Genomic DNA, 24,873 nt, shown 5'->3' with positions numbered 1-24,873 from the left:
ACCGTGCTTCTACACCTGCATTGCTTGCTGTTTGGGGTTTTAGGCTGGGTTTCTGTACAGCACTTCGAGATATTAGCTGATGTACGAAGGGCTATATAAAATAAACTTGATTTGATTTGATGTATGTTGCATTGATCCTGTCTGACGGGGAAGGAGTGGGGGGCTGGGAGTGGGGGGCTGGGCATTGAGGACCATGTATGTTGCATTGATCCGATCTATAATAGACTACAGCAGTATAGCGTGTAGTTCGGCAGCCCGAATGTCATTGGAAAGGCTAGATGTCATACAGGGGCAAGGGCTCAGAATATGTAGTGGGGCGTTTCGGACCTCTCCAGTGGCTGCGCTACAGATGGAGATGTTGGGATATGCCATTGCAGATTAGGAGACAGCAGCTGGCAATTAATTATTGGGTCACCCTACAGGGACATGGGGTGTCTCATCCTGCAAAAGGGATTTTACAGGCATGCTGGGAACATGAGCGAAGACAGAACACAAGCTTTGGGTGGGTGGGTAATGTCCAGGCGAAGGAGATGGGACTGTATGGAAGGGAGTTTAGTCCAATGGTAGCTATTCCTGTAAATCCACCATGGCTACTCCCACCTCCAGTAGTTGATCTAGAAGTGAGGAAGAGACTATAGAAAGATAGGGAGGGTGTTTAAGAGAAGTCTGGATACTGTGTATCAGGATTTTGTGGCCATTTACACAGATGGATCAAAAGATCCAAGGACAGGACGTACTGGGTCAGCATTTGTAGTGCAGGAATGTAGGGTGGCAGTCAGGATACGTCTTACAGATCATCTGGCTGTATATATGGCGGAGCTGATGGCCATACTGTTGGCCTTGTAGTTGGTGGAGGAAGTCAAGCCAGACAGAGTAGTTATTTGCTCTGATTCATGTGCAGTGTTGATGAGTCTCCAGTCCTTTAGGTCACGTAGCAGACAAGACCTGCTTTATGAGGTGCTACAAGCCCATGGCAGGATTAGACAGATGTGTATACAGATGAGATTTATTTGGGTCCCAGCCCATGTGTTGGTGGAGGGGAACGATGCAGTTGATGTACTGGCTAAACAAGCACTTAGTAGTGGGGATGTTGATGTTGTAGTTTCAATGAGCAAGGCAGAGGCAAAAAGCCTGATATGGACAGTGATGGCAGCAGCAGTGTAATAGAGAGACTAAGCGCAGGCATTTATTTCATGTTCAGTGAAGGTTGGGGAGGGGAGGGGAGGGTGGCAGGAAGGGATAGAAGAGAGGAGGCTAATTTTGCCAGATTAAGGGTGGGACACGGCCAGCTGAATAAGTCCGTAAATGTGATAGGAAAGCATCCAACAGGAAAGTGTGATTATTGCCAGGATACAGAGACCGTGGAGCATGTATTGCTGCAGTGTGGGCAGTATCAGAGGAAAGAGAGAGGCTGAGATCTAGTATGAGGGAGAAGTGGATACAGGAAATTAGTTTAAAGAGTATATTGAGTAGAACTTCATTAGATATAGTCTCAAATATTTTGTTATATTTTTTAAGACTAACGGGGCTGGCAGGTACGATTTAATTTCTCCGTCTGTGGCCCACACTCCAGTACAGTAGGTGACAGTAATGCACCACAACGTTGGATGTCAACCGCCGATAAACCACACCAAAGAAGAAGCTACAGAAAATATTTTGCGGAAGTACACTTTTTTTTCTCGATCAGTCCACTTTGCTCCGTGGCGTTGTTTAGAATAATTATTTTTGATGCTACTGCTTTTTAATCCTTACACGGAGAGCTGAATATCTTGGTAAGTATTTGCAAAAATATAAAGTTTCTGTTCGAAGCAAATATTTCTCGATATACAGATAGCTAGCTAGCTACACAATCGTTCCAACCGGCTCATAGCAAGCGGTTGTTTACACGTATCTAACGTTAGGTGTTAGCTAGTTTTCCAGCTAACGTTAGCTAACTCTGGTTCCCTTTGTAGCTTGGTTGCTACAGTAGTTACCCAGCCACAAGCTCATTAGTTCGGCTAATGTTGTTGTCGTTGTATAGCTTGTTGGCTAACGTTAGCTACCTTCCTAGATGTAGTAGTTCCGTAAGCAGACAGGCATCGCTGGACAGCCCTCAGATCGAGCCTTGAATAAAAATCACTTTGAGGGAAAGTGGTTCAGGTGAAAGTGCAAAGCTGCCTTGATGACAGCTTTGCACACGCTTAGCATTCTCTCAACCAGCTTCATGAGGTAGTCACATGGAATGCATTTCAATTAACAGGTGTGCCTTGTTAAAAGTTAATCTGTGGAATTTCGTTCCTTAATGCGTTTGAGCCAATCAGTTGTGTTGTGACAAGTTAGGGGTGGTATTCAGAAGATAGCCCTATTTGGTAAAAGAGCAAGTCCATATTATGGAAAGAACAACTGAAATAAGCAAAGAAACGATGGTCCATCGTTACTTTAAGACAAGAAGGTCAGTCAATACGGAACATTTCAAAAACGTTGAAAGTTTCTTTAAGTGCAGTCACAAAAACCATCAAGCGCTATGATGAAACTAGCTCTCATGAGGACCGCAACAGGAAAGGAAGACGCAGTGTTACCTGTGCTTCAGAGGATAAGCTCATTAGACTTACCAGCCTCAGATTGCAGCCCAAATAAATGCCTCACAGAATCTCAACATCATCTGTTCAGAGGAGACTGTGTGAATCAGGCCTTCATGGTCAAGTTGCTGCAAAGAAACCACTACTAAAAGACACCAATGAGAAGAAGAGACTTGCTTGGGTCAAGAAACACGAGCAATGGACATTAGACCGGTGGAAATCTTCCCTTTGGTATGATGAGGTTTTTGGTTCCAACCGCTGTGTCTTTGTGAGATGCAGAGTAGGTGAACGGATGATCTCCACATGTGTGGTTCCCACCGTGAAGCATGGAGGAGGTGTGAGGGTGCTTTGCTGGTGACACTGTCTGTGATTTATTTAGAATTAATGATTATTTAGACTATGATTTGTTTTTCAACAGGACAATGACCCAAACCACACCTCAAGGGTGTGTAAGAACTATTTGATGAAGGAGAGTGATGGAGTGCTGCATCAGATGACCTGGCCTCTACAATCACCTGACCTCAACCCAATTGAGATGGTTTGGGATGAGTTGGACCGCAGAGTGAAGGAAAAGCAGCCAACAAGTGCTCAGCATATGTGGGAACTCCTTCAAAACTGTTTGGAAAAGCATTCCTCATGAAGCTGGTTGAGAGGATGCCAAGAGTGTGCATAGCAGTCATCAAGGCAATGGTGGCTACTTTGAAGAACCTCAAATATAAAATAGATTTTGATTTGTGTAACACTCTTTTGGTTACTAAATGATTTCTTATGTGTTATTTGATAGTTTTGATGTCGTCACTATTTTTCTACAATGTAGAAAATAGTAAAAACAAAGAAAGACCCTTGAATGAGTAGGTGTCCAAACTTTTGACTGGTACTGTACGTAACACATGAAATTCAAGTTCCTCTTTAAGTCATTGCTAGGTCAACAGTATGTTTATTGCACCAGCATTTCCTTTCTTGCATAATGTGTTGACACCATCTGAATGAACAATGATTGCTGAATGAATGCTTTTTCATCTACAAGGTTCTAAATAATGTATACACTGATGGAAGAAATCCAAATGGATTCCACTCACAATGTAACACCTGCAAGATAGCAGTCACATTGCGATCATCAAACAAGATGCACCAGAGGTGTTCCTGACTTTATCTGAATAATGTGACATGAATGAACAAAGTCGCTTTTTTATAGCAGCGCTCGGAACAAACGTCCACCTTGTTGTTAATCTAACTTGTTCATTAGAGGGGACTTTTTAACATTCCTAGAATATGCATTGGACCTAATTCAGTCCAGCTTGAGGTAGATTTACCTGACGTGAAAGGGAATGCGGAGTCGGCGCCCATAGACCGGATGCGAGCGTGATGCCCAGGCGAAGCTTTCCGCTGCAGGGACGGATGCGCTGGCTGTTCCTGGGGCTCGTCCTGCTGCTGGTCCTCTTCCTTTTTGCTTACTTGCTGGAGTGCACTCCCCCAGCTGACGTCAGCCTGGTCCTGCCTGGCTTGGGAGGGGAGTCCTATGGGAAGGAGTACTACCAGGCCCTGCTGCAAGAGCAGGAGGAGCACCACCTCAGCCGTGCCGCCAGCCTCAAGCGGCAGATCGCCCAGCTCAAGCAGGAGCTCCAGCAGATGAGTGAGAAGCTCAAGGTCCTGCAGGACAGGAAGGAAGGCCTCGGGGTCCAGGGACTGGCTGAGACCAAGGACCAGGTGCCTGGGGATCTCCTCGAGTTCCTCCACTCCCAGATCGACAAAGCCGAGGTGAACACGGGGGCACGGCTGCCCAGCGAGTACGCCCTGGTCCCCTTCGAGAGCTTCAACTCCGGTAAGGTGTATCAGCTGGAAATGGGGTTGACCAGGCACCCAGAGGAGAAGCCTGTGCGGAAGGACCGCAGGGACGAGCTGGTCGAGGTCATTGAGGCGGCCCTGGACGTCATAAACAACCCAGACGAGGATGATGGCCAGGAGGATGATGTGCCCATGCAGAGGCAGATGTACACTGAGAGCCACTTTACTGAGGGTAAGAGAGTTATACTGGGGTAATGTATAACAGTGGTTCTCAACCTGATCCTGATGATAAGTTGACCGATTGCATGTGCTAGTGCTGCCAAATATCTGGAGTGGCTGAGGGCCAGCATGGGAACCCCTAATGCAGATCACTATCTGCTTGTTTCATGGATGCAAATAAAGATGTAATCTTGCCTTTTAAAGTTTAACAATATTTGTTCCCTGTGTTTGACAAAACTGTGATGTTTACCCTTATGTGGGCAGGGCTGTACAGAACAGAACGGGACAAAGGAACGCTCTACGAGCTCTTCTTTGCAAAAGAGGACTCTGACATTTTCCGCCACGTTACTCTTTTCCGTCCATTCGGCCCTTTAATGAAAGTCAGGAGCACGTCCGTAGAAACATCCGGAGTCGTCATCAATATCATTGTGCCACTGGCGGGCAGAACAGAGGCATTTTCACAGTTCCTACACAACTTCAGGTCAGTGATGGTGAGTCATGTGAAAATGGCAATATGCAGCCTATGCCAACTATTTGTAAAGATTGTGTGATATTTTTTTTTTGTGATTGCAGGGAAGTTTGCATAAAACATGATAGGGGAGTGCATCTTACGGTGGTCTACTTTGGACAAGAGGGCTTACGAGAGGTGAAGTCTTATTTGGAAAGAATGTCCAGGTTTGTTTTCTTTTAATATGGATGAAAGGATTTATGATGTGCTTTTGATAGGATTTTACTGCTGGACATCGTGTCACTTGTCTATATGTTTCGTGCTCAAACAACAGACAACTGAAATGACATTTTTTGTTTTGTAGGGAGGAGAGTTTTTCCAACTACACCCTCATCCCAGTGGACGAGGAGTTTTCCAGGGGCAGGGGTCTGGACATCGGAGCCCGCGCCTGGAAGAAGGGTGACGTATTGATGTTCTTCTGTGATGTGGATATCTACTTCACACTGGACTATCTCAACACCTGCCTCCTTCACACCGCTCCAAGTAGGTGCCTTCTATCAAAACATTGTATCCTACACATTCTTGTTTCCGAGGGATGTAGCGATTCACCGATACTCATCGGTCCCCGATTCAAGTGTTTGAGATATGACTGCATCGACCGCAAGACCCTCAACCGATCCAAATTTTGCAAACATCGTTCAGAAAATTGATTGAAACGGTACGAATCGTCGTTTTGTTGCTCATATTACTTTCCACCTTCTGAAAATACCTCATCTTTTGTGACAACTGATGCGCCCTCTCCTTCAGTGTCGAACTAAGCATGTAATTGTGTTGACAGTCAAGTCATTTTGCGTGCCGAACCACCTCAGGGGAATATCAGCAGCCTAGTCAAACTGTGCACTGTGCCCAGCTTCGTGTGCTGACCAGCGTGAGGTAGATGGCCTGTTCCTGATCTGTATGGCACCTTCAGTGTTCAAATGCTAAAATGACTTGCGCGACATTAGGGTTTGTTAGTTGCGTGACAACCTCTGTAATTTGATAGGTTATTGTTATCTATACATTGTTGAAAATGTGTTTTTAATGGAATTAAAGTAAACTACTGGAGACACAACTCTCATCTGTTGAACGGGTCTTGCAATATATTTTATTGATTGTTCAGGTTCACCATCAGCGTGTTTGTGTGTGTGGTCATTTTTATATATATATATATATAGGGTAAAGTTGATCATTTGCTAACGAGGACAGCAATCATTTTGGCGAGGCGCACCGCATGGCCAAATTGGGAAGAGAAAAGAAGCTCACTAAACTTCCAAACGGTCAAAACCATTCGATTTTGAGATGGGGGTGAAATCCAAAGTTTTGCTATATATTCATTGGCTGTGTCATAGCTAATTTGTAAACGATAAATATTGATACATTACTAGCTCAAAAACGTAATCTGCAAAAATGACAAGTTAATTAGTGAGTGATGGTGATTTCAGAACCAAAAAAACATATGCTACATTTCCCCCCAATCTGATAATGGAAGTGGGGTGGTAGATGTCTAGTCTCCCTTATGGATCAGGTCAGGTGCCTACATAGTACATACACCATAGACATATATCATTTACACATGCGCACAGACACACAGAAGTCAGCTCAGACAGATCCAGCTCAGAGGCCCAGGTCATGATCTTAGAATGGAAAATGAATGTGTTCATGCAACAAATGGTAGTGCGTGGAATCGTATCGAACTGAATCGTTTCTTTCTCGGATCAAATCAAAATGCACTGAATCGTTTCAAACTGAACCGTATTGTTCCTGTATCGGAGCCCATGTATCTACAGTGCATTCAAAGTATTCAGACCCATTGACTTTCTCCACATTTTGATGAGTTACAACCTTATTCAAAAATGTATTAAATTGTTGTTTTTTCCTCATCAATCTACCCAAAATGCCACTCAAGGACATTCAGAGACTTGTCCCGAAGCTACTCCTGCATTGGCTTGGCTGTGTGCTTAGGGTCATAGCTGTGTTGGAAGGTGAACCTTCCAGTCTGAGGTCCTGAGTGCTCTGTAGCAGGTTTTCATCAAGGATCTCTGTATTTGCTCCTTTCATCTTTCCCCCTATTCTGAAAAGTCTCCCAGTCCCTGTCGCTGAAAAACATCCCCTGCTGCCACCACCATGCTTCATAGTAGGTATGGTGCAAGGTTTCCTCCAGATGTGACGCTTGGCATTCAGGCCAAAGAGTTCAATCTTGGTTTCATCAGAGCAGAGAATCTTGTTTGTCATGGTCAGTCCTTCAGGTGCCTTTTGGCAAACTCCAAGCGGGCTGGGTTTGTGCCTTTTACTTAGGAGTGGCTTCCGTCTGGCCACTCTACCATAAAGGCCTGATTGGTGGAGTGTTGCAGAGATGGTTGTGCTTCTGGAAGGTTCTCCCATCTCCACAGAGGAACTCTGGAGCTCTGTCAGAGTGACCAGCGGGTTCTTGGTCACCTCCCTGACCAAGGCCCTTCTCCCCCGATTGCTCAGTTTGGCCGGGCGGCCAGCTCTAGGTAGAGTCTTGGTGGTTCCAAACTTCTTCCATTTAAGAATGGAGGCCACTGTGTTCTTACAGTCCTTCAATGCTGCAGACGTTTTTGCTAAACATTTTTTTTTTAAACTGTTTTTCGCTTTGTCATTGAGGTATTGTGTGTAGATTGATGAGGACAAAATATATTTTAATACATTTTAGAATAAGGCTGTAACGTAACAAAATGTGCAAAAGGGGAAGGGGTCTGAATACTTTCCGAATGCACTGTAGATACAGTTGAAGTCAGAAGTTTACATACACTTAGGTTGGAGTCATTAAAACTCATTTTCAACCACTCCACACATTTCTTGTTAACAAACTATAGTTTTGGCAAGTCGATTAGGACATCTACTTTGTGCATGACACAAGAATTTTTTCCAACAATTGTTTACAGACAGATTATTTCACTTATAATTCACTATATTACAATTCCAGTGAGTCAGAGGTTTACATACACTAAGTTGACAGTGCCTTTAAACAGCTTGGACAATTCCAGAAAATGATGTTATGGCTTTAGAAGCTTCTGATAGGCTAATTGACATCATTTGAGTCAATCGGAGAGGTACCTGTGGATGTATTTCAAGGCCTACCTTCAAACGCAGTGCCTCTGCTTGACATCATGGGGAAATCAAAAGAAATCAGCCAAGACCTCAGAAAAATAAATTGTAGACCTTCACAAGTCTGGTTCTTCCTTGGGAGCAATTTCCAAACACCTAAAGGTACCACGTTCATCACCATGGGGCCACGCAGCCGTCATACCGCTCAGGAAGGAGACGCGTTCTGTCTCCTAGAGATGAACGTACTTTGGTGCGAAAAGTGCAAATCAATCCCAGAACAACAGCAAAGGACCTTGTGAATATGCTGGAGGAAACGGGTACAAAAGTATCTATATCCACAGTAAAACGAGTCCTATATTGACATAACGTGAAAGGCCGCCCAGCAAGGAAGAAGCCACTGCTCCAAAACCTCCATAAAAGGCCAGACTACGGTTTGCAACTGCACGTGGGAACAAAGATCGTATTTTGGCGAGAAATGTCCTCTGGTCTGATGAAACAAAAATAGAACTGTTTGGCCATAATGACCATCGTTATGTTTGGAGGAAAAAGGGGGAGGCTTGCAAGCCGAAGAACACCATCCCAACTGTGAAATACGGAGGTGGCAGCATCATGTTGTGGGGGTGCTTGCTGCAGGAGGAGGGACTGGTGCACTTCACAAAATAGATGGCATCATGAGGGGAAATTATGTGGATATCTTGAAGCAACATCTCAAGACATCAGTCAGGAAGTTGAAGCTTGGTCGCAAATGGGTCTTCCAAATGGACAATGACCCCAAGCATACTTCCAAAGTTGTGGCAAAATGGCTTAAGGACAACAAAGTCAAGGTATTGGAGTGACCATCACAAAGCCCTGACCTCAAACCTCTAGAAAATTTGTGGGCAGAACTGAAAAAGTGTGTGCGAGCAAGGAGGCCTACAAACCTGACTCTGTCAGGAGGAATGGGCCAAAATTCACCCAACTTATTGTGGGAAGCTTGTGGAAGGCTACCCAAAACGTTTGACCCAAGTTAAACGATTTAAAGGCAATGTACACTCAATTCGTTTTTGGTATGTAAACTTCTGACCCACTGGGAATGTGATGAAAGAAATAAAATCTGAAATAAATCACTCTACTATTATTCTGACATTTTTCTTCTTAAAATAAAGTGGTGATCCTAACTGACCTAAGACATGGAATTTATACTAGGATTAAATGTCAGGAATTGTGAAAAACAGAGTTTAAATGTATTTGGCTAAGGTGTATGTAAACTTCCGACTTCAACTACGTATCGAATCGTCTTGAAAGAGAACGATGCACATCCCTACTGTTTCCAACCTTTAAATTCTTTGGGGGTTTTCATGAGTACTTCTAAATGTGTACTATTGGCATTTTGCATGTAGTTTGTACCAAAAAATATTTCAACCTCTCCATCTTGTTTTCTTCTTGTAGACAAGAGAGTATTTTATCCAGTGGTTTTCAGTTTGTATAATCCTGCCGTAGTCTATGGAAATCTGGAGCTGGTTCCCCCCATTGAAAGTCAACTTGTAAGTACCTGTAAAAATGGATGGCCAAAAAAATATATACACTACATGACCAAAAGTATGTGGACACCTGCTCGTTGAACATCTCATTCCAAAATCATGGGCATTAATATGGAGTTGATCTCACCCTTTGTTGCTATAACAGCCTCCACTGTTCTGGGAAGGCTTTCCACATTGCTACAGGGACTTTGTTTTCATTCAGCCATGAGCATTAGTGAGGTCGGGCACTGTGTTGGGCGATTAGGCCTGGCTCGCAGTTGGTGTTCCAATTCATCCCAAAGGTGTTCGATGGGGTTGAGGTCAGGGTTCTGTGCAGGCCAGTCAAGTTCTTCCACACCGATCGACAAACCATGTCTGTGTGGACCTCACTTTGTGCACAGTAGCATTGTCATGCTGAAACAGTAAAGGGCCTTCCCAAACTGTTACCATGTCATTGTCAAGATTTCCCTTCACTGGAAATAAGGGGCCTAGCCCGAACCATGAAAAACAGCCCCAGACCATTATTCCTCCTCCACCAAAGTTTACAGTTGACACTATGCATTCGGGGAGGTACCGTTCTCCTGGCATCCACCAAACCCAGATTCATCTGTCGGACTGCCAGATGGGGAAGCGTGATTCATCACTCCAGAGAACGCGTTTCCACTACTCGAGTCCAATGGCGGTGCGCTTTAGACCACTCCAGCCAACACTTTGCAATGCATATGGTGATCGTAGGCTTGTGTGTGGCTGCTGAGACATGGAAACTCATTTCATGAAGCTCCCGACGAACAGTTCTAGTGCTGACGTTGCTTCCAGAGACCGGTTGGAACTCGGTAGTGAGTGTTGCAACTGAGGGCGGACTATTTTTACGTGCTTCAGCACTTGGCGGTCTCATTCTCTTAGTTTGTATGGCACTTTGCAGCTGAGATGTTTTTGCTCATAGAAGTTTCCACTTCACAATAGCAGCACTTACAGGGAGGGGGCAGCTCTAGCAGGGCAGAAATTTTACGAACTGACTTATTGGAAAGGTGGCATCCTATGACGGTGTCACGTTGAAAGTCACTGAGCTCTTCAGTAAAGCCATTCTACTTCCGATGTTTGTCTATGGAGATTGCATGTCTGTGTGCTCGATTTTTATACACCTGTTAGCAACGGGTGTGGCAGAAATAGCCGAATTTTAAGGGATGGCCACATACTTTTGTGTATATGTAGTGTATTTAATTGTAACTCAATGTTTACATTAGTCAACATGCCAATGTCAAGTGTTCTTTCCGTATAGATTCACAAGAAAGATGCTGGATTCTGGAGAGATTTTGGCTTTGGAATGACATGTCAGTATCGCTCAGACTTCCTTAATATAGGTAAGCCGTGTTAACCGAGAAGTATTGCTACGGTGTTGTGCTTTCTATGTATTTTTACTGTGACAATTCTATAAGCAAGAGATCTTACTACCCCTCAATTATATTTTCTAGGAGGTTTTGACCTGGAAGTGAAAGGTTGGGGTGTGGAAGATGTCCACTTGTACAGGAAGTACCTGCGGAGCGACCTGATTGTGACGCGTACGCCAGTATCTGGCCTCTTCCACCTGTGGCACGAGAAGCAGTGTGCAGACGAGCTGACTCCAGAACAGTATCGCATGTGCATCCAGTCCAAAGCCATGAATGAGGCGTCCCACTCCCACCTGGGCATGCTGGTGTTCCGTGAGGAGATCGAGAATCACCTCCGCAAGCAGGCCTATAAGACCCAGGGCAACACTGAAGACTGAATTATGCCTTTTCGCTAGGTGGCCATCTTAGATACTCTCTGCATCAGAACTCCTCGCTTTTTAATTTTTTTACAAATACAAGAACTGAGTTACACATGCTGTTACTAACATGAATAAAATGCACTATACAGAAGACCTGTTTGCACAAAATCCTGTTACATTTCACAGATTAGCTAAAGACACGTTTGGGAATGTGAAACGTCAACTTAAACAAGACTGAGAATGACACCACCTGCGTCAACACAAAAAGACTGATGGAACATATTTGAAGTTGGGAAATTTGCATGACCTATCTATCAAGTTATTAAGGCAATGTTCTTGCCTGTGAGATCAAGCAATCAATGGACAGTGTTCTTTTAAAAAATGTATCCCAATGATAACTCTGCCAAATTCTTTATGTCAAGATTGATTTAAAGTTGTACAGTGATTTTTAAAAAGGGACCTTTGTTTGAATAGGCTTTGTTGAAAGGGGAAATAAACACTGCCTCTGACTTATCACCATCGAAAATGATTTATCCTATCGGTTTTAATTTTATTTATTTGGGAAATGTACAAACATGTACAGATCGGACTGGATTGTGACTGAAGAATTATCACATTATTAATCTTGCCTTTCATTAAGTTGAACCTTGTAGCCACTCAATGATGTGGTCAATCTTAAATGGAATGTATAAATTGTTTTATTGGTTTTCAGCCACGGATTGTCATACTTTGTCTAAATATGTGCCTATTAGCTGGAGAGGAGGTTAAAGATACTATCCTTCCTGAGGCCATTGATATTTATGAGACTTGGGGCTCTTCAATCTGTATCACTGAAGCGTTACAGGAAAGGTATTTGCCGAATGCAGTCTCTAACACGGGAACATTGCCTTTAAATTTCAATCAGGTTGTAACGCTGCACTTCCGCGATTATTAATTGAATAAACCCCCAAAAATTGCCCGATAGAAATGTAAAGGTAATTTCCGATTTATGCTGACATATGAAGTGTTTACCCTTAATGCAGTCTCCGCAAACAATGGGTAATTTGCCTTTACATTTCAATCACGCGGTACTTCTGTGATACAGACTTGGTAGAAGATAAAGGTTTAAACGTAATAATTCCGTGCAGAAGCGTTCCAAAATAAATGCACCGGAGCGAAAATTACGTGAGTGTTGGCAGTAAAGAAAGTTCGCCATCAAAGTGGAACATAAACACAATCGTAGCGAATTTCAGATAATTACCCAGATAATTAAACACATAGCGTAACTGTTTTAATTTCATTCTATACATTTAAATGTTTTCAGATCTACAGCCATTATTACTTGATGTCACATTTTCAATGCAAATCCTGTAGAATCAGCAACCGTGCTGGGCAAATGAAAGTGTTTATTTTTTAATTGCCACATTGAATTATTACATTATCTGTAATTTTTTCGACCTAGGGTACGGATTGAATAGAGCCCTGAATGTCGGCAGGTACCATTTATCTTTATTGATAAAACATTACTTGGAACTACCCATTGAAGTGTAAAAAATGTGATGGTAATTTAGATTTGTCCAAAATTGTATTATGTTAGAGCAAGCAAAACATGTTTGCGATTAAGTAACAGGGTTGCATTCAGTATGACAGAACGGTGTGCAATGTTGAATTCAACGAAAACGGTATTGAATGACCAGTTGAAAAACTATGATCAAGGTAGTTTTTTTTTGTATCAAACATTGAGTCATGACTGCCTTCGAGTTTCTTTTTGTTAAATGCTTATTTTCTCATTAAACATTGCTCTCCTCCCTCTGTATACAATAGGTTTCCAGTCTTTGTTCTTGAATGCCTCAGCTCAATCTTTTCCTGAACACAACTGAAAAACAAGTATTGTCTTTTCTCTATTTAAGCAAACTAGGAACATACAAAAATCGTAAAGCAGAAAGTAAATGCTGTCTTTTTCTACCCAGACTTAAGAGGATATGTGGCAACAAATCGACAAAAATTCAACATAAAAAGCACCGAAAACTGAAAATAAGAGTCACAAGTAATGTGAAAGTAAATGGTTTATTTTACGGCTATTGTTAAACATAAAATACATTTGAGGTAAATACTTAAATTAGCAGTTTCTGTGATTTCTCTTGTAAATGTTTAATTTCATATAGTTCAGCAAACCTCACCATTTCTATAATTTAGGCTATAAAAATTTGATTTCAAACAAGTAAAGTGGTCCTTGGAATCCACTAATTTGATCTATTTTCTTAATTTAAGACAAAGGGCATATTACAAGCATATTCATCCTCATACAATAGACTATGAGAATAGAAAATCAATGAAAATGAATACTAACAAAGAACCATATACAATATCAAATCAAAAAGCATTGACATGGACAAACCTGATGGGGAGTATGAGGGTTTCAGAAAGGTTTATTTTTCACTCCAACCAATCCACTAACCTGGTGGAACCCGGCCCGATCACTGCATTCACCATTCTGTTTCACTTACGTGCAGTGAAACGGAATGAACGCAGCATTCAGGGTGGTTCCACCAGGTTACCAATCCATTGCATTAATGTAAAATCTGTTCTGGGTTTATCCCCATGGTCTTGTAGATCTCTTTCAGGAGTAGTAGGGCTGTATCTTCAGACTCCCTGGGGAAAAGAAAGGGACAAATAAATCAATGTCTGCACACGGGATTCTTTTTCCAAACAGAATACCTCAACTCAAAATAGATCAGCTGTGTAGAGAAGACAAACGTTATCCAAGCCTTGGAGCAGGTCTTAAGCCTCAGGTTCAAAACTCTAATCAAGCAGTAGACACAAAATGGGAGGTAAAGCTGTTGAGAATAACATGACGTTTTCATCAAACAGAAGCTTTTAACAACCACACACAAGTATGACCTCATGTGGAGTACCCAAGGGCCAGAATGAGATGATTGGCCGATCCAGCCATGAAATGTATTCAACAGTGCGCGTTGATCAACATCTCTGTTTCCACCTTAATATAAAAAGAGCCAGAGTAAGCAGCAGAGCGGATTTTCATACCAGTAGCACAGGTGACTCTGCAGGGCGAAGAGGTACTCGTTGAAGCTCTCGATGGGCTTCTCCTGTAGGACGTAGTCGATGCGGTTCCCCCCGTTCAGCATGCCTATTTTCACCTGGGGCTCTTCTTCTCTCAGCAGCTCAGGACTCTCCACTATCCTGTGTTCTGCGACTAACCAACGTTTTGACGTTTAAATAAAGTTGGTTTTTAAAGCCCTATCCAAATAAACCGAAAGAGCAATATTTCATGACTTATTTAAAATCACTCTTATACTCACCCTCACTGTGTGCATGCTTCTCCTCCTCCTCCTTGATCTGATTGGCCACCATAGCGAGCTCGGCTGCCAGCTGGGCATTGGAGGTGTGAGCACGGGCAAAGTCGTTGAGGGTCTGCCAGGCACTCTTCAGGGAGCTGATGAAGCCGTGCTTCAGGTCTGAACCCATGCGGGAGAGACTCTCCTTCAGCTCTGCCACACACACAAAACAACCCATGATTGTAAACCTCACTGACTTTAATTAAACATACTACACTTTGGAATCCTGGTCTTCCAGGACTGCTCTTTGTGTTCTGTTGGTGAAGTTTCACTCTGCCAAGATCTGAGTCATTGTATTTGATTTACGTCCTGTAAATAACCAGTGTTTCCACTCTGATTTTTTCCCAGCAATGGTGGCAAGGGGTACGGTAGTAGGTGCCAGGCGCACCGGTTTGTGTCAAGAACTGCAACGCTGCTGGGTGTTTCTAGCTCAACAGTTTCCTGTGTGTATCAAGAATGGTCCACCACCCTAAGGACATCCAGCCAAGTTGACAACTGTGGGACGCATTGGAGTCAACATGGGCCAGCATCCCTGTGGAACGTTTTCGACATCTTGTAGAGTCCATTCCCCAACGAATTGAGGCTGTTCTGAGGGCAAACTGGGGGGGTGCAATCCAATATTAGGAAATGGTTCTTAATGTTTTGTACACTCGGTGATATATATATATATATATCATAAAAAAATAATGTTTTTGCAGTGGTGGCCACCGCTGCTAAATAAATATAGGGGAAACACTGTTCACTTCCTCGGAGACCAGGGTCTGATTAGTCATTTTCAAAATGGGAAGAGACAGTGATGACAATGGTAGGGTTCACCTGGCGATGGTAATAAATAGAACACAAATCTGAAGATAAAATAGCCAGCGGTGAATCTATAGTTCCATACCGAGATGCAGCCTCTTCCTCCCTTTGTGATGTGGAATCAGAACAGGTTTCAAGTCCAGGTCTGGCAGGATCATGGGCTCAATCCTGTAAGCAACTGGGTCCAGCTAAAACAAACAGTTTGAGCAAACAGATATTTTAACATTTTGAAAAATGATTTATTACACCCTTCCATATCAAATCATGTATTTGCTACCCTGATCTATTTTAATTAAACACATTGGCATTAACCATGTCACAGTTCAATCAAATGTATTTATAAAGTCCTTTTTACGTAAACAGTTGTCACAATGTGCTTTATAGCTGACAGTGGCAATCCTGTCACATTCAGTATGTCATCTACATGCACACCCATACTCCGCTCAGAACACTTGTGAGGAAGATTGTCTAACCGGATGGTAAATGTTGAAGAACCCCTTGCAGGTGGGTAGCTGGTAGTTTTCCTCGATCTTCTCCAGCCCTCGCACTGTGAGAAACATCCCTATGGGAGATCCCAGGGCAAAGAAATTCACCGGTTCAAAGTCCAGAGTGTGGTACACCACCGACACCTATGGGGCAGAACACCAACACCAGACAGTGCTTTTACATGTGCCCCGATGAAAATGTATGCTTATGCATGACATTACAGAAAGGGTGTAGGCTAACGTCACTACTCCACACTAACGTCATGTTGTGGGGTCGGGATCCAATCAGATCAGCGGAAACCCGCGCTAGCTGACAAATGTATAGCTTTTCATTACTTTTGTTTAGGCGCGTCGGATGTGTAACTTGATCTCCACTTATAAAAAGCATCTCAACATTATCTCACATTACTTTTAGAGTAACGTTTAGTTTTCAACAGCGGATATTTGTATAAATTTGCCGTCTGTCTCCTACATTTGCTTTGGATCTCCAGCTGTCCCATAGTAATGAACGTGTCAGGAGGAGACAGAGGGGCAGGCAGCGTTTCTCAGCCAGTCGAATCATGAATCAGCTGGCATCATTTTTATGGATATATACAAAGATGCCAATTGAAAAACGGTGAAAAGAAATTCAGCTAGTTCGCAGTCTTTCCAGCTTCAGTTTGAAGTGATCGTGTTAGCGGTGTTGTTGGCTAGCTCCTCTGAACAACAGTGTCCTGACGAGTGAGCACATTTTCTATGCCAGGTGAAATCGCGCCTTATTAGCTCATTGTTACGGATGTATCCAAATTAATGTCACTAGAAAACAACAGTCCAGTATTCAAACGGCCGTAACGCGGCTGCGACTCGGTGCATCCAACTGCAACGTCTGCGATCGGTAACACCAGGAGCCGCTTGAGGATTTGACCGCTCTAACGCAGTTACACCTTCGACACCGCCTAAACAAAAGCAACGAAGAGTTACGCTGATCTGATTGAATCCTGGCAGAGGTTTACCTGTCCAGTGCCAACTTTGAAGTAGTTGTAATCCACATGGACGGACGAATAAGTCCCGCCAACAGGAAGCTTCGTGGTGCCGGGCCCTGGGAGGGACTCACTTAATTGGGCGGGGACGACCTCTTGACTGGCCACCTTCACTTCTGCTGCCTTCTTATCTTGTGCTGCCTGACGAAAGGAGTCCGAAGATAGAAGGCACACGAACACAGAAGATTATGTTCAGTTGACACAGTTTTAGCCATCACTGGGTTGTGTTCAGTACGGCACACTGTAGTGAAACATTTTGGAATAGATCAAATGTTGTATTCTAAGTTCAGGTAGTACCGGCCCATTTCAAAACTTTTTCTTCCTGTTGAACACAACACTGGTGTCTGAGAGACAAAGACGATTAAATGCTCACCTGCTTAATTGCTCTTTCTTTGACAAATTTAGCAATTTTCTTCCTTGGCCCCAATGGAATGCCCATCTCTTTCAGGTCCTCAACTGTGCACATAAGCTAACAAAATATAGAAAAGAGGAAATTAAGCAGTCAGACGTAATTTCACAGTGGGATTTGGACCATAGATTGTAATCACCAATTCTAGGAAATGGCCTAGGGAGGCATTGTAATACAATTGAATCATTTACTTTCCGTTTCTGGGAAATTTCACTCAAAAGTCAGTTATTTTCAGGCCTCAAATGTGTGGTTTTTTACCCAAGGACATTTGTTTTGTAGATCCATATAGCTATACCCTTATAGACACAATACAAAATAAATGTTAAAGATGAGCACTGTAAAATGATCTTTTACATTCATTTGAGATATGAATAATTTAGGCATTAAGCTGGATCTGCACAACCAATGCTGTGGCATGTGGACTCACCTTGACTTTTGAGGTCTTAAAACATCTGACAAACGTTTATTTTGGAGTGTAATGTCTCTTTAATAGTGTCATAAGCAATGTTCCCTCATTTTTTTTCATCACTAAGCAAATTTCAGGCCTGCTGAGTGCAAACTTGAAAGTTGTGAAAATTCTGGCGTGCGTTTACTGTGAACACGGAGGCTGCACCCGCTTTAAGTTAGTTTTAACAGTGGTCAAGTAGGCTCCTGTGGCCTACCAGAGTGGCCTACCATAAACTATGGAGAAAATGCATTTCATAACATTTTAACATGGAAATAGCTGTTCTATCATTCAGCCTACGGTAGCAGCCAATGTGTGGTGTTCAATGTAGGCCTACATTCCATGAGACTTGAAAATAACATGCAGGGCTTGACATGAACCTGTTTATCCACTTGTCCTTCAGACAAGGAGGTGACTGAAAATGCTGTTGTGTTGTTTGATGGAAGAAACCGCTTTATAAAATAAAATGCATCATTACTCCCATACCATTACACCAGAGAATCTGACAAATTATGCTACCCTCTGCCTATTGGCTACTTAGCTTATTCATGCCCGTCTCAAAATACAACACTGCCCGTTTAAGACAAAAAAAAAAAAAAAAGCTCTTCACCAGACCTGCATTTCAAAGATGTACACGTTTTGTGCTCTTGTAGGAAGCAATCACTCCCCAATTGATCTATAACTGGGCTAATAACTCAAACTAGGAAAGGATAGGAACAAATGTGCACGTCGCTACACGTAGCTCTCGCTTTGATCTAAAAACAAGTGCAACTAACTCACGACCGCTCATGCTGTATACACAGTTCAGTTCAAAGTGAATGGCACAGATCCATATGTGGCAATGGTCTATTTGCATATAGCAGCTCTGATTGGTTATTGCGCACCGGTCTGTGTAGAGTACGGGCCTGAGTTGTGCCTATCAATGCAATATAATCCTACTCCGATGCGTTCTGCCTACAATCTCTTGCATAGTTAGTTTCGCATACTAAGTCTAGCATCGTTTGTTTTGTTTCGGTATGTTGCATTGAAAATGGCTAATATTGTGTTGATTCGATCACAATTCCCACAGTAAAGGGAAACGTTGAAAGTGTCAACTAACGGGGAAAACTCTAGAAAGTTGGACAGTAGCCTAGTGGTTAGAGTGTTGGGCCAGAAACCGAAAAGTTGCTGGATCGAATCCCTGAGCTGACAAGGTAAAAATCTGTCGTTCTGCCCCTGAGCAAGGCGCCGGAGACGTTGATGTCGATTTAAGGCAGCCCCCTGCACCTTTCTGATTCAGAGGGGTTGGATTAAATGAGGAATGCAGTCAGTTGTACAACTGACTGTTGTACAACTCCTCCTTTCCTTTCCCCTGAAGTTCAATCTCGTGCTTCTCTGTGCTCGCTGATATTTCTTCTGTGAAGCAGCTTAATGGGAACATAGGTCATAATAATTTAAAGTAAATATCAATAACTACAGTATATGGGTTCATGACAAGCAGAGAGGGTTCTTACAAAAGATTCAAGGTCAATCTTCTCCTTTTCTAAAGTGCTCTGGTACTCAGACAGGCCCAGATGTTCCAGCGATGCAGAAAGATCGGCAAACTCCTCCCCTTCCTCCTTAGGCTCCTCCGCTACAGCAGCAGGTGGGGTAGCAGCAGCGGGTTGAGCCACCTGCTTTAAGGAGAAGAGGGAGGGGCCTCCTATTGTTACACTCTCTGGCGTCACCGAAATAATGAAATGAACAATGTTTGGATAGCTATGGACCCATTACCTGTTTGTTGCCTGCAGGGTGGCCCCCATTTGCAGTTGACATGGTTTGCAAAGGTGAGACATTCTTCTGGTTTGACAGCAAGTCGAAAAGTATGAGGGAACCTGCAAACACACAGAGAGCCAGGTTTGTCCAAATCTTTCTCACATGACTTAGCTAAAAGTATGAACACTTGGGGCTGGTTTCCTGGACCCAAATTAAGCCTAGTCCTGGACTAAAAAGCACTTTCAATAGAGATTTTTAAGCCAGCACTAAGATTTCATCTAGGTCCAGAAAAGTGGCCATTGGTGTCTGGCTGTTTGTACCTAAGCTGTGTCCGGATACTGAGACGCCTCCTGTGAAGTCTGGATTCCGCTGTATGAACAGGGCATAGATCCTGTTAATCTCCAGGGCAACTGTGTCCATGATGGTCTGGCAGTAGGTGGGACTGTTGTAGAACAGCACGTCTAAGAGGGTCTCGTTAGTGAAGTGACGCAGACGACCCGTGCTGGGCAGGGTGATCTTCTTTATCCTCCTAAAGACAACAGTAGGAAATAGATTGAGTCAGAGTGGGAGAAATTGGCTGTGTCTGATTTACAAGCGCTCAAATCCTTGCTTTCCCCACCCTTGTTTCCTCAATTCCTCATTGGAGGACAGGATCTGAGGTCCCTCCCACGGGCGGACGCATTAGCAAGGATTTGACAGCTAGTAATGTTCTCAGACACAGCCATTGGGTGGTTTCATTTGTAAAAGCTTGCCGCTCACGTCAGCACAGATTTTGTGTTACAATATAAATTTCCCTATCCCAAAGAACAGGACGTATTCCCAGGTGTATGAACGTCCTTAAAATGCCATTATGGTTCACTTCCACCCGAGACTTACCCCACACCAGTTTGTCGCCAATGTTCACAGTACATTCGGAAAGTATTCAGACTCCTTCCCCTTTTTCAATATTTTGTTACGTTACATCCTTATTCTAAAATTGAATAAATATCCTCAGAAATCCACACAATACCCCAAAATGACAAAGTGAACTATTTAATATTTTTTTTTAATAAGGCTGTAAAGTAACAAAATGTAGAACAAGTCAAGGGATCTGAATACTTTCCAAATGCACTGTATGTTTATATAAACTCTAGTGTTATTTTTTGGGAATTGCTTTTCCATCAGGAGTGTGACACTAAAGACTGGGGCGAACAGAATGTGAGAAGTTAGGCGTGGAAGTTGTTAACCCATGTTCACAGTTAGCCATTATGTTAACGCAAGCAGAAAAGTACCAGTGGCCTGGCCTTGGCTCCCAAGTCAGAGCAGGTCCACTGGGCCGTGGCCCAGTGAGACACCGGAGCCGGGCCATGGACATGGAAACAAAAGTCGGAGCCTTTTTTCATCTCCTCACCTGTCCACCCCTGTGGCGTCCCCATGCAGGGCCGTGTGCCACTGAACAGGAAGGAACTCCACTCGACTGATGACACGCTCGTCCTGCGCCTTCTTAAAATGACTCTGCAGCAGCTTCAGGGAAACACTCCGGAAGTCATCCACTGTGAACACAAGTAACACACATTTCTAATACTCTATCTGGGTTAGTATGGAGCAGTAAATGGATATTCAACAGTTACATTCAATACACTTTAGGGGCATTTGCTGGGCATAGTAAGAAACACCATGACGGGCAGAACATACCACAACCTATACCGTTCATGGCATAAACAAACACATCCATAATATGATAAGAATATAGAGCTGGGCAATAATGGAGACTTAATGAGCCATGTGGAGCGAAAGATCTCACATACCACACTCCACCATGCTCCTAAACCGCAGGTCACAGACTGGACCGATGCCATGCACCATGAACACCAGGTGATCCACCTGAGGGAGCTCCCCATCGGGAACTTCATCATGGTCATCATCAATGCCCCTCTTGACAACCCTGGGTCTGGTCTGTCCATCCTGGGTTGTACCCCACTCGTCCGGCATGGCGGATGGCTGGAATTGCACTATCACCTGTAGAAAGACAAAAAGAACCTCTTCACAAACTAGAAATACACTCGCGTCTGGGTCGGCAAAACAACAAAGTCCACTCAAAACCACGATATGGTGTTCACGATTGGTAACTACCTGGTGCTTGTTATAATGAATTTCGAAGAAACAAACAAGTTATTACTATTTAATGTTTTAGTAAACACCTGGTAATTATGCATTGTAAAATTAAGTCATATAAACATACCTTTGGATTGTGCATGACAATGGTTTCCCCTGATGGGAACTCCAGTCGACGGTGCCATTGGTTGGTTGACACAGCTTTCTTATATTCTCCCTACATAGAGAAGACAGCCAATCAAACAATGCTCAGACATAATATTAAACTCTCAGTCCACTCTCAGGGCGAAAACCCAACACACCCCATTGTTCAGCTGTATTCTAATTTGGGTAACAGTGAACCCTGGGTCTTGTTCATTAGGGCACACTGTAGTAAAATAGGGTCAAACATTTTGCAATGGAAATCGAACACAGGACATTTTCTTTAATTGCGTGCCCTAATGAACACGACCCTGATCCTGTTTTTTTTACATTGATGGGACCAACCTCTAGCTTCTCGCTGAACTCCTCTGAGTAGGGGATGAAGCGGCTGTCTGTGTCTCCCTTGTAGAACCAGGTGCAGCGCCGCACCTCTGTAGGTTCCTCCTCCCAGAATACAGCTGTACGTATGCGGTCATAGAGCTGCACGTCATAGCGCCCTCCTTCTGTGCACACAATCACATTCTCAGGGTCTGGTTGCACTGGAGGAGAACGAAAAAATGTAATCGTATTAGATTCGATATGGTCTGTTTCTCAGATATTTGCTTTACGTACAAGAAAATGCATTGCGATAGGAAAAGAATCACAACAAAAAGATAGGCTAGACATAATTTTTGTGAGATGATTATGTATCTGTGAGTGTGTATAAATTAGGGTGGAGTTTACTAGGGCCCGCAACGAATAATGTTTCAAAACATTTTGCAACGGTCGGTGCCTAATGAACACATCACATATTTCAAAATTGCTCTGTTTAAACAAACATGTTTTACAAATATCTAGGCCTACATAAAGAAGAGAGCTATGCAAAGTCAAATTGGCTCTGATATATTTTTTTAAATAGTAGAAATCACATCATTCATCTCACCTGAATTGTAGATCTCCTCCAGTTGAATGGAGTCCAGGATACTAAAGGGAAGCCAGACGCTCTTGGACTCCACTTGTTTGCAGAAGAACCAGTGAGGCTGGACAGCCTCATACACATTATATTGCATCATTTGATTGGCTGGAACCAGTGCTCCAGCAGTGGTGGAGTGATGGGTCATAGGGGGCGGCCCCTGAATCTGTGTGGAAGGGGGCTGAAGAGAGAGTTAAAGGAAAAAAGTTACCTTTTTTTTTTTTTTACAACCAAATCTCTATTTTTGATGTAAATGGCATGGTATAGAAGAGTCCAGACACTTTCTTTGCAATTTCATTCATTTTTGAGAAACTTACCCCAACCAGCGATTCACTTCGCAACAAAATGGAATATTACGTTGCGCATAAAGTTCAGAATAAAACAATTTCATGTGCAGAACATCTAAAGACCTGCATCACTTTCCTGAGAGCTTTTCAGTTTCTAAAAGGATGTATTTGGGTGTTTTTGGAGCATGTGTTCATGTTTTTCCAGAGCCCCCGTACTGCACAACGAGGACGAGGAAGCAAATCGCTGGTTGGGGCAAGATTTCTCAAAAACAAGTAAAATCGCAAACAAAGTGTCTGGAGCCATCTACAACAATCCATACAAAATGTTGATTTGGTTGTAAAAAAAAAAGCTAAATTCTCCTATAAGACATTTAGAGACGTTTATATTAGCCTGATTGCCAGTAGTTTAATTCATCTTAAAATAGGAGGTTCACACCATTCACTACTAAGCAATAAACAGAGTGGAGTTGTTGTTTACCTTTGTGTATGTGGAGGGTGCCGATTGGAATGTTGGCACTTGAGAGCCCATAGTGTAGGGATTTTGCTGCACCGGTGTGCTGGATAGTGACTGGACCTCTGGAGCTGGCATATAGGGTTTGGCTCTGCTGCTGAGGGGTGTGTGACGGTACGGATTATAACTCTGATCGGGGGCTTGTGGAGGGGGCGGGGTCACTGTGTTAGGGGGAGGAGTGTACCTTCCCATGGGGCTCTGGTAAACAACACCGCCAAATGGCTGTGGCACATTAGGGTTGGTTAGTGGGACAGGGGGTGTTGGGGCCATGCTGGCAACAATGGGGACAGAGGTTGGTCCAGATGTCACGGGGGCTACTGATAGTGATGCTGGGGGTGGACATGCCGGCTGATGTCCAATGGAGGCAAATGGGTCACTGCTGTTCACGGGACTGGAGAAGTAGCTGAATGTGGACGGTGCTGGGGCATTTCCAGAGGTCTGGCCAAGAAAGCTGTCTTCTTCTCCGACATCTGCAGAATCATCTAGGAAAAATGAACAGAAATATTGAGCATCTGAGTTACTGCAGTATATTTGAACTTGTCAACAGTCTACCTGTGAGCAATGTCAAGAATCCAATGTTAATCCACCCGTTTGAGAACCTCAACTCTGACTTACTAAAGACAAATCAGATGAAACAAGGGTTATGTTGATATGAGTTTTGTTGACCTGACACTGCTGTAGCAAATATTAATATATTTATTTACTAAGCTCCCACAGAAACATCCTGATATCTATTAAATTGCAGGGATTTATAATTATTCAAATGTATAATGTGCTTGTTGGCAGCTAACTAGCTAGCAGCTAGCTAACGTCGTTAGATAGCTAGCTGTCATGTTTGTCATAGGTGCCCTGCTTTGGCCCTCGCCATTATCTTACCTCCTGATAACACCGCCGGACCACTGGCCTGACTGACAGGTATGAAAGGTAGGTTGAAATTGAACTCCGGTGCCGCAGAAAACAGTAAATTTGCGCTGGAATTTGGCACATGATTGGTTTTCCTATCAGCCATTGTCACCCCAAATTACACGTAGCCAAGCTTATTTTACAGCCAGAGCAGCATAACTTCACAAACCGGATCTCAGACGTGGTTCTCAGTGATGGCGTTTGGATAAATTCACTGATCTGTAATACAAGTCATAAGGTCAAGTATTCCTTGTTGAGTAGGTGCTGATTGTAATCAGCTCAATGAGTCTCCGCAAATTCTTTGCAGTCTTGATGGACCGGTTACGAAATTAAATGAGTAAGATTCAGTGCTGCCATCTACTGCTGTGGCTGAGCTACTGCAATTAAACAATA

At 43.3% G+C, this 24,873-nt stretch overlaps 2 protein-coding genes across 4 annotated transcripts; one reads left to right on the top strand and one right to left on the bottom strand.

Moving 5' to 3' along the window:
- The first annotated feature begins 1,637 nt into the window (after positions 1 to 1,637).
- csgalnact2 (chondroitin sulfate N-acetylgalactosaminyltransferase 2) lies at positions 1,638 to 13,164 on the top strand. 2 transcript variants are annotated; one of them, XM_055901906.1, is made up of 8 exons: positions 1,638 to 1,772; positions 3,586 to 4,575; positions 4,827 to 5,043; positions 5,136 to 5,237; positions 5,375 to 5,553; positions 9,547 to 9,641; positions 10,897 to 10,978; positions 11,090 to 13,164. In XM_055901906.1, the coding sequence occupies exons 2-8, from the start codon at positions 3,924 to 3,926 to the stop codon at positions 11,380 to 11,382; spliced, it is 1,620 nt and encodes a 539-aa protein (XP_055757881.1). In that variant the 5' UTR covers positions 1,638 to 1,772; positions 3,586 to 3,923; the 3' UTR covers positions 11,383 to 13,164. The 2 variants fall into 2 exon arrangements, with proteins under 2 accessions (XP_055757881.1, XP_055757880.1); XM_055901905.1 differs by having other exon boundaries at positions 2,977 to 4,575.
- Positions 13,165 to 13,391: 227 nt separating this feature from the next.
- On the bottom strand, positions 13,392 to 24,809 carry sec23ip (SEC23 interacting protein). 2 transcript variants are annotated; one of them, XM_055901903.1, is made up of 17 exons: positions 24,454 to 24,809; positions 23,545 to 24,059; positions 22,750 to 22,960; positions 22,173 to 22,366; positions 21,814 to 21,903; positions 21,380 to 21,590; positions 20,983 to 21,124; positions 19,913 to 20,121; positions 19,611 to 19,711; positions 19,352 to 19,510; positions 17,378 to 17,473; positions 16,978 to 17,145; positions 15,974 to 16,129; positions 15,586 to 15,688; positions 14,664 to 14,852; positions 14,389 to 14,557; positions 13,392 to 13,995 (listed from the first exon to the last, which is right to left on the bottom strand). In XM_055901903.1, exons 1-17 carry the CDS (start codon positions 24,584 to 24,586, stop codon positions 13,914 to 13,916), a joined length of 2,928 nt encoding a protein of 975 aa, XP_055757878.1. In that variant the 5' UTR covers positions 24,587 to 24,809; the 3' UTR covers positions 13,392 to 13,913. The 2 variants fall into 2 exon arrangements, with proteins under 2 accessions (XP_055757878.1, XP_055757877.1); XM_055901902.1 differs by having other exon boundaries at positions 19,352 to 19,513; positions 24,454 to 24,808.
- Positions 24,810 to 24,873: the final 64 nt, after the last annotated feature.

Source organism: Salvelinus fontinalis, chromosome 37 (assembly GCF_029448725.1).
Source record: "Salvelinus fontinalis isolate EN_2023a chromosome 37, ASM2944872v1, whole genome shotgun sequence".
Lineage (NCBI taxonomy): Eukaryota > Metazoa > Chordata > Actinopteri > Salmoniformes > Salmonidae > Salvelinus > Salvelinus fontinalis.
The sequence above is the reverse complement of the archived record's forward strand: the minus strand, read 5'-3'. Positions and strand labels throughout refer to the sequence as shown.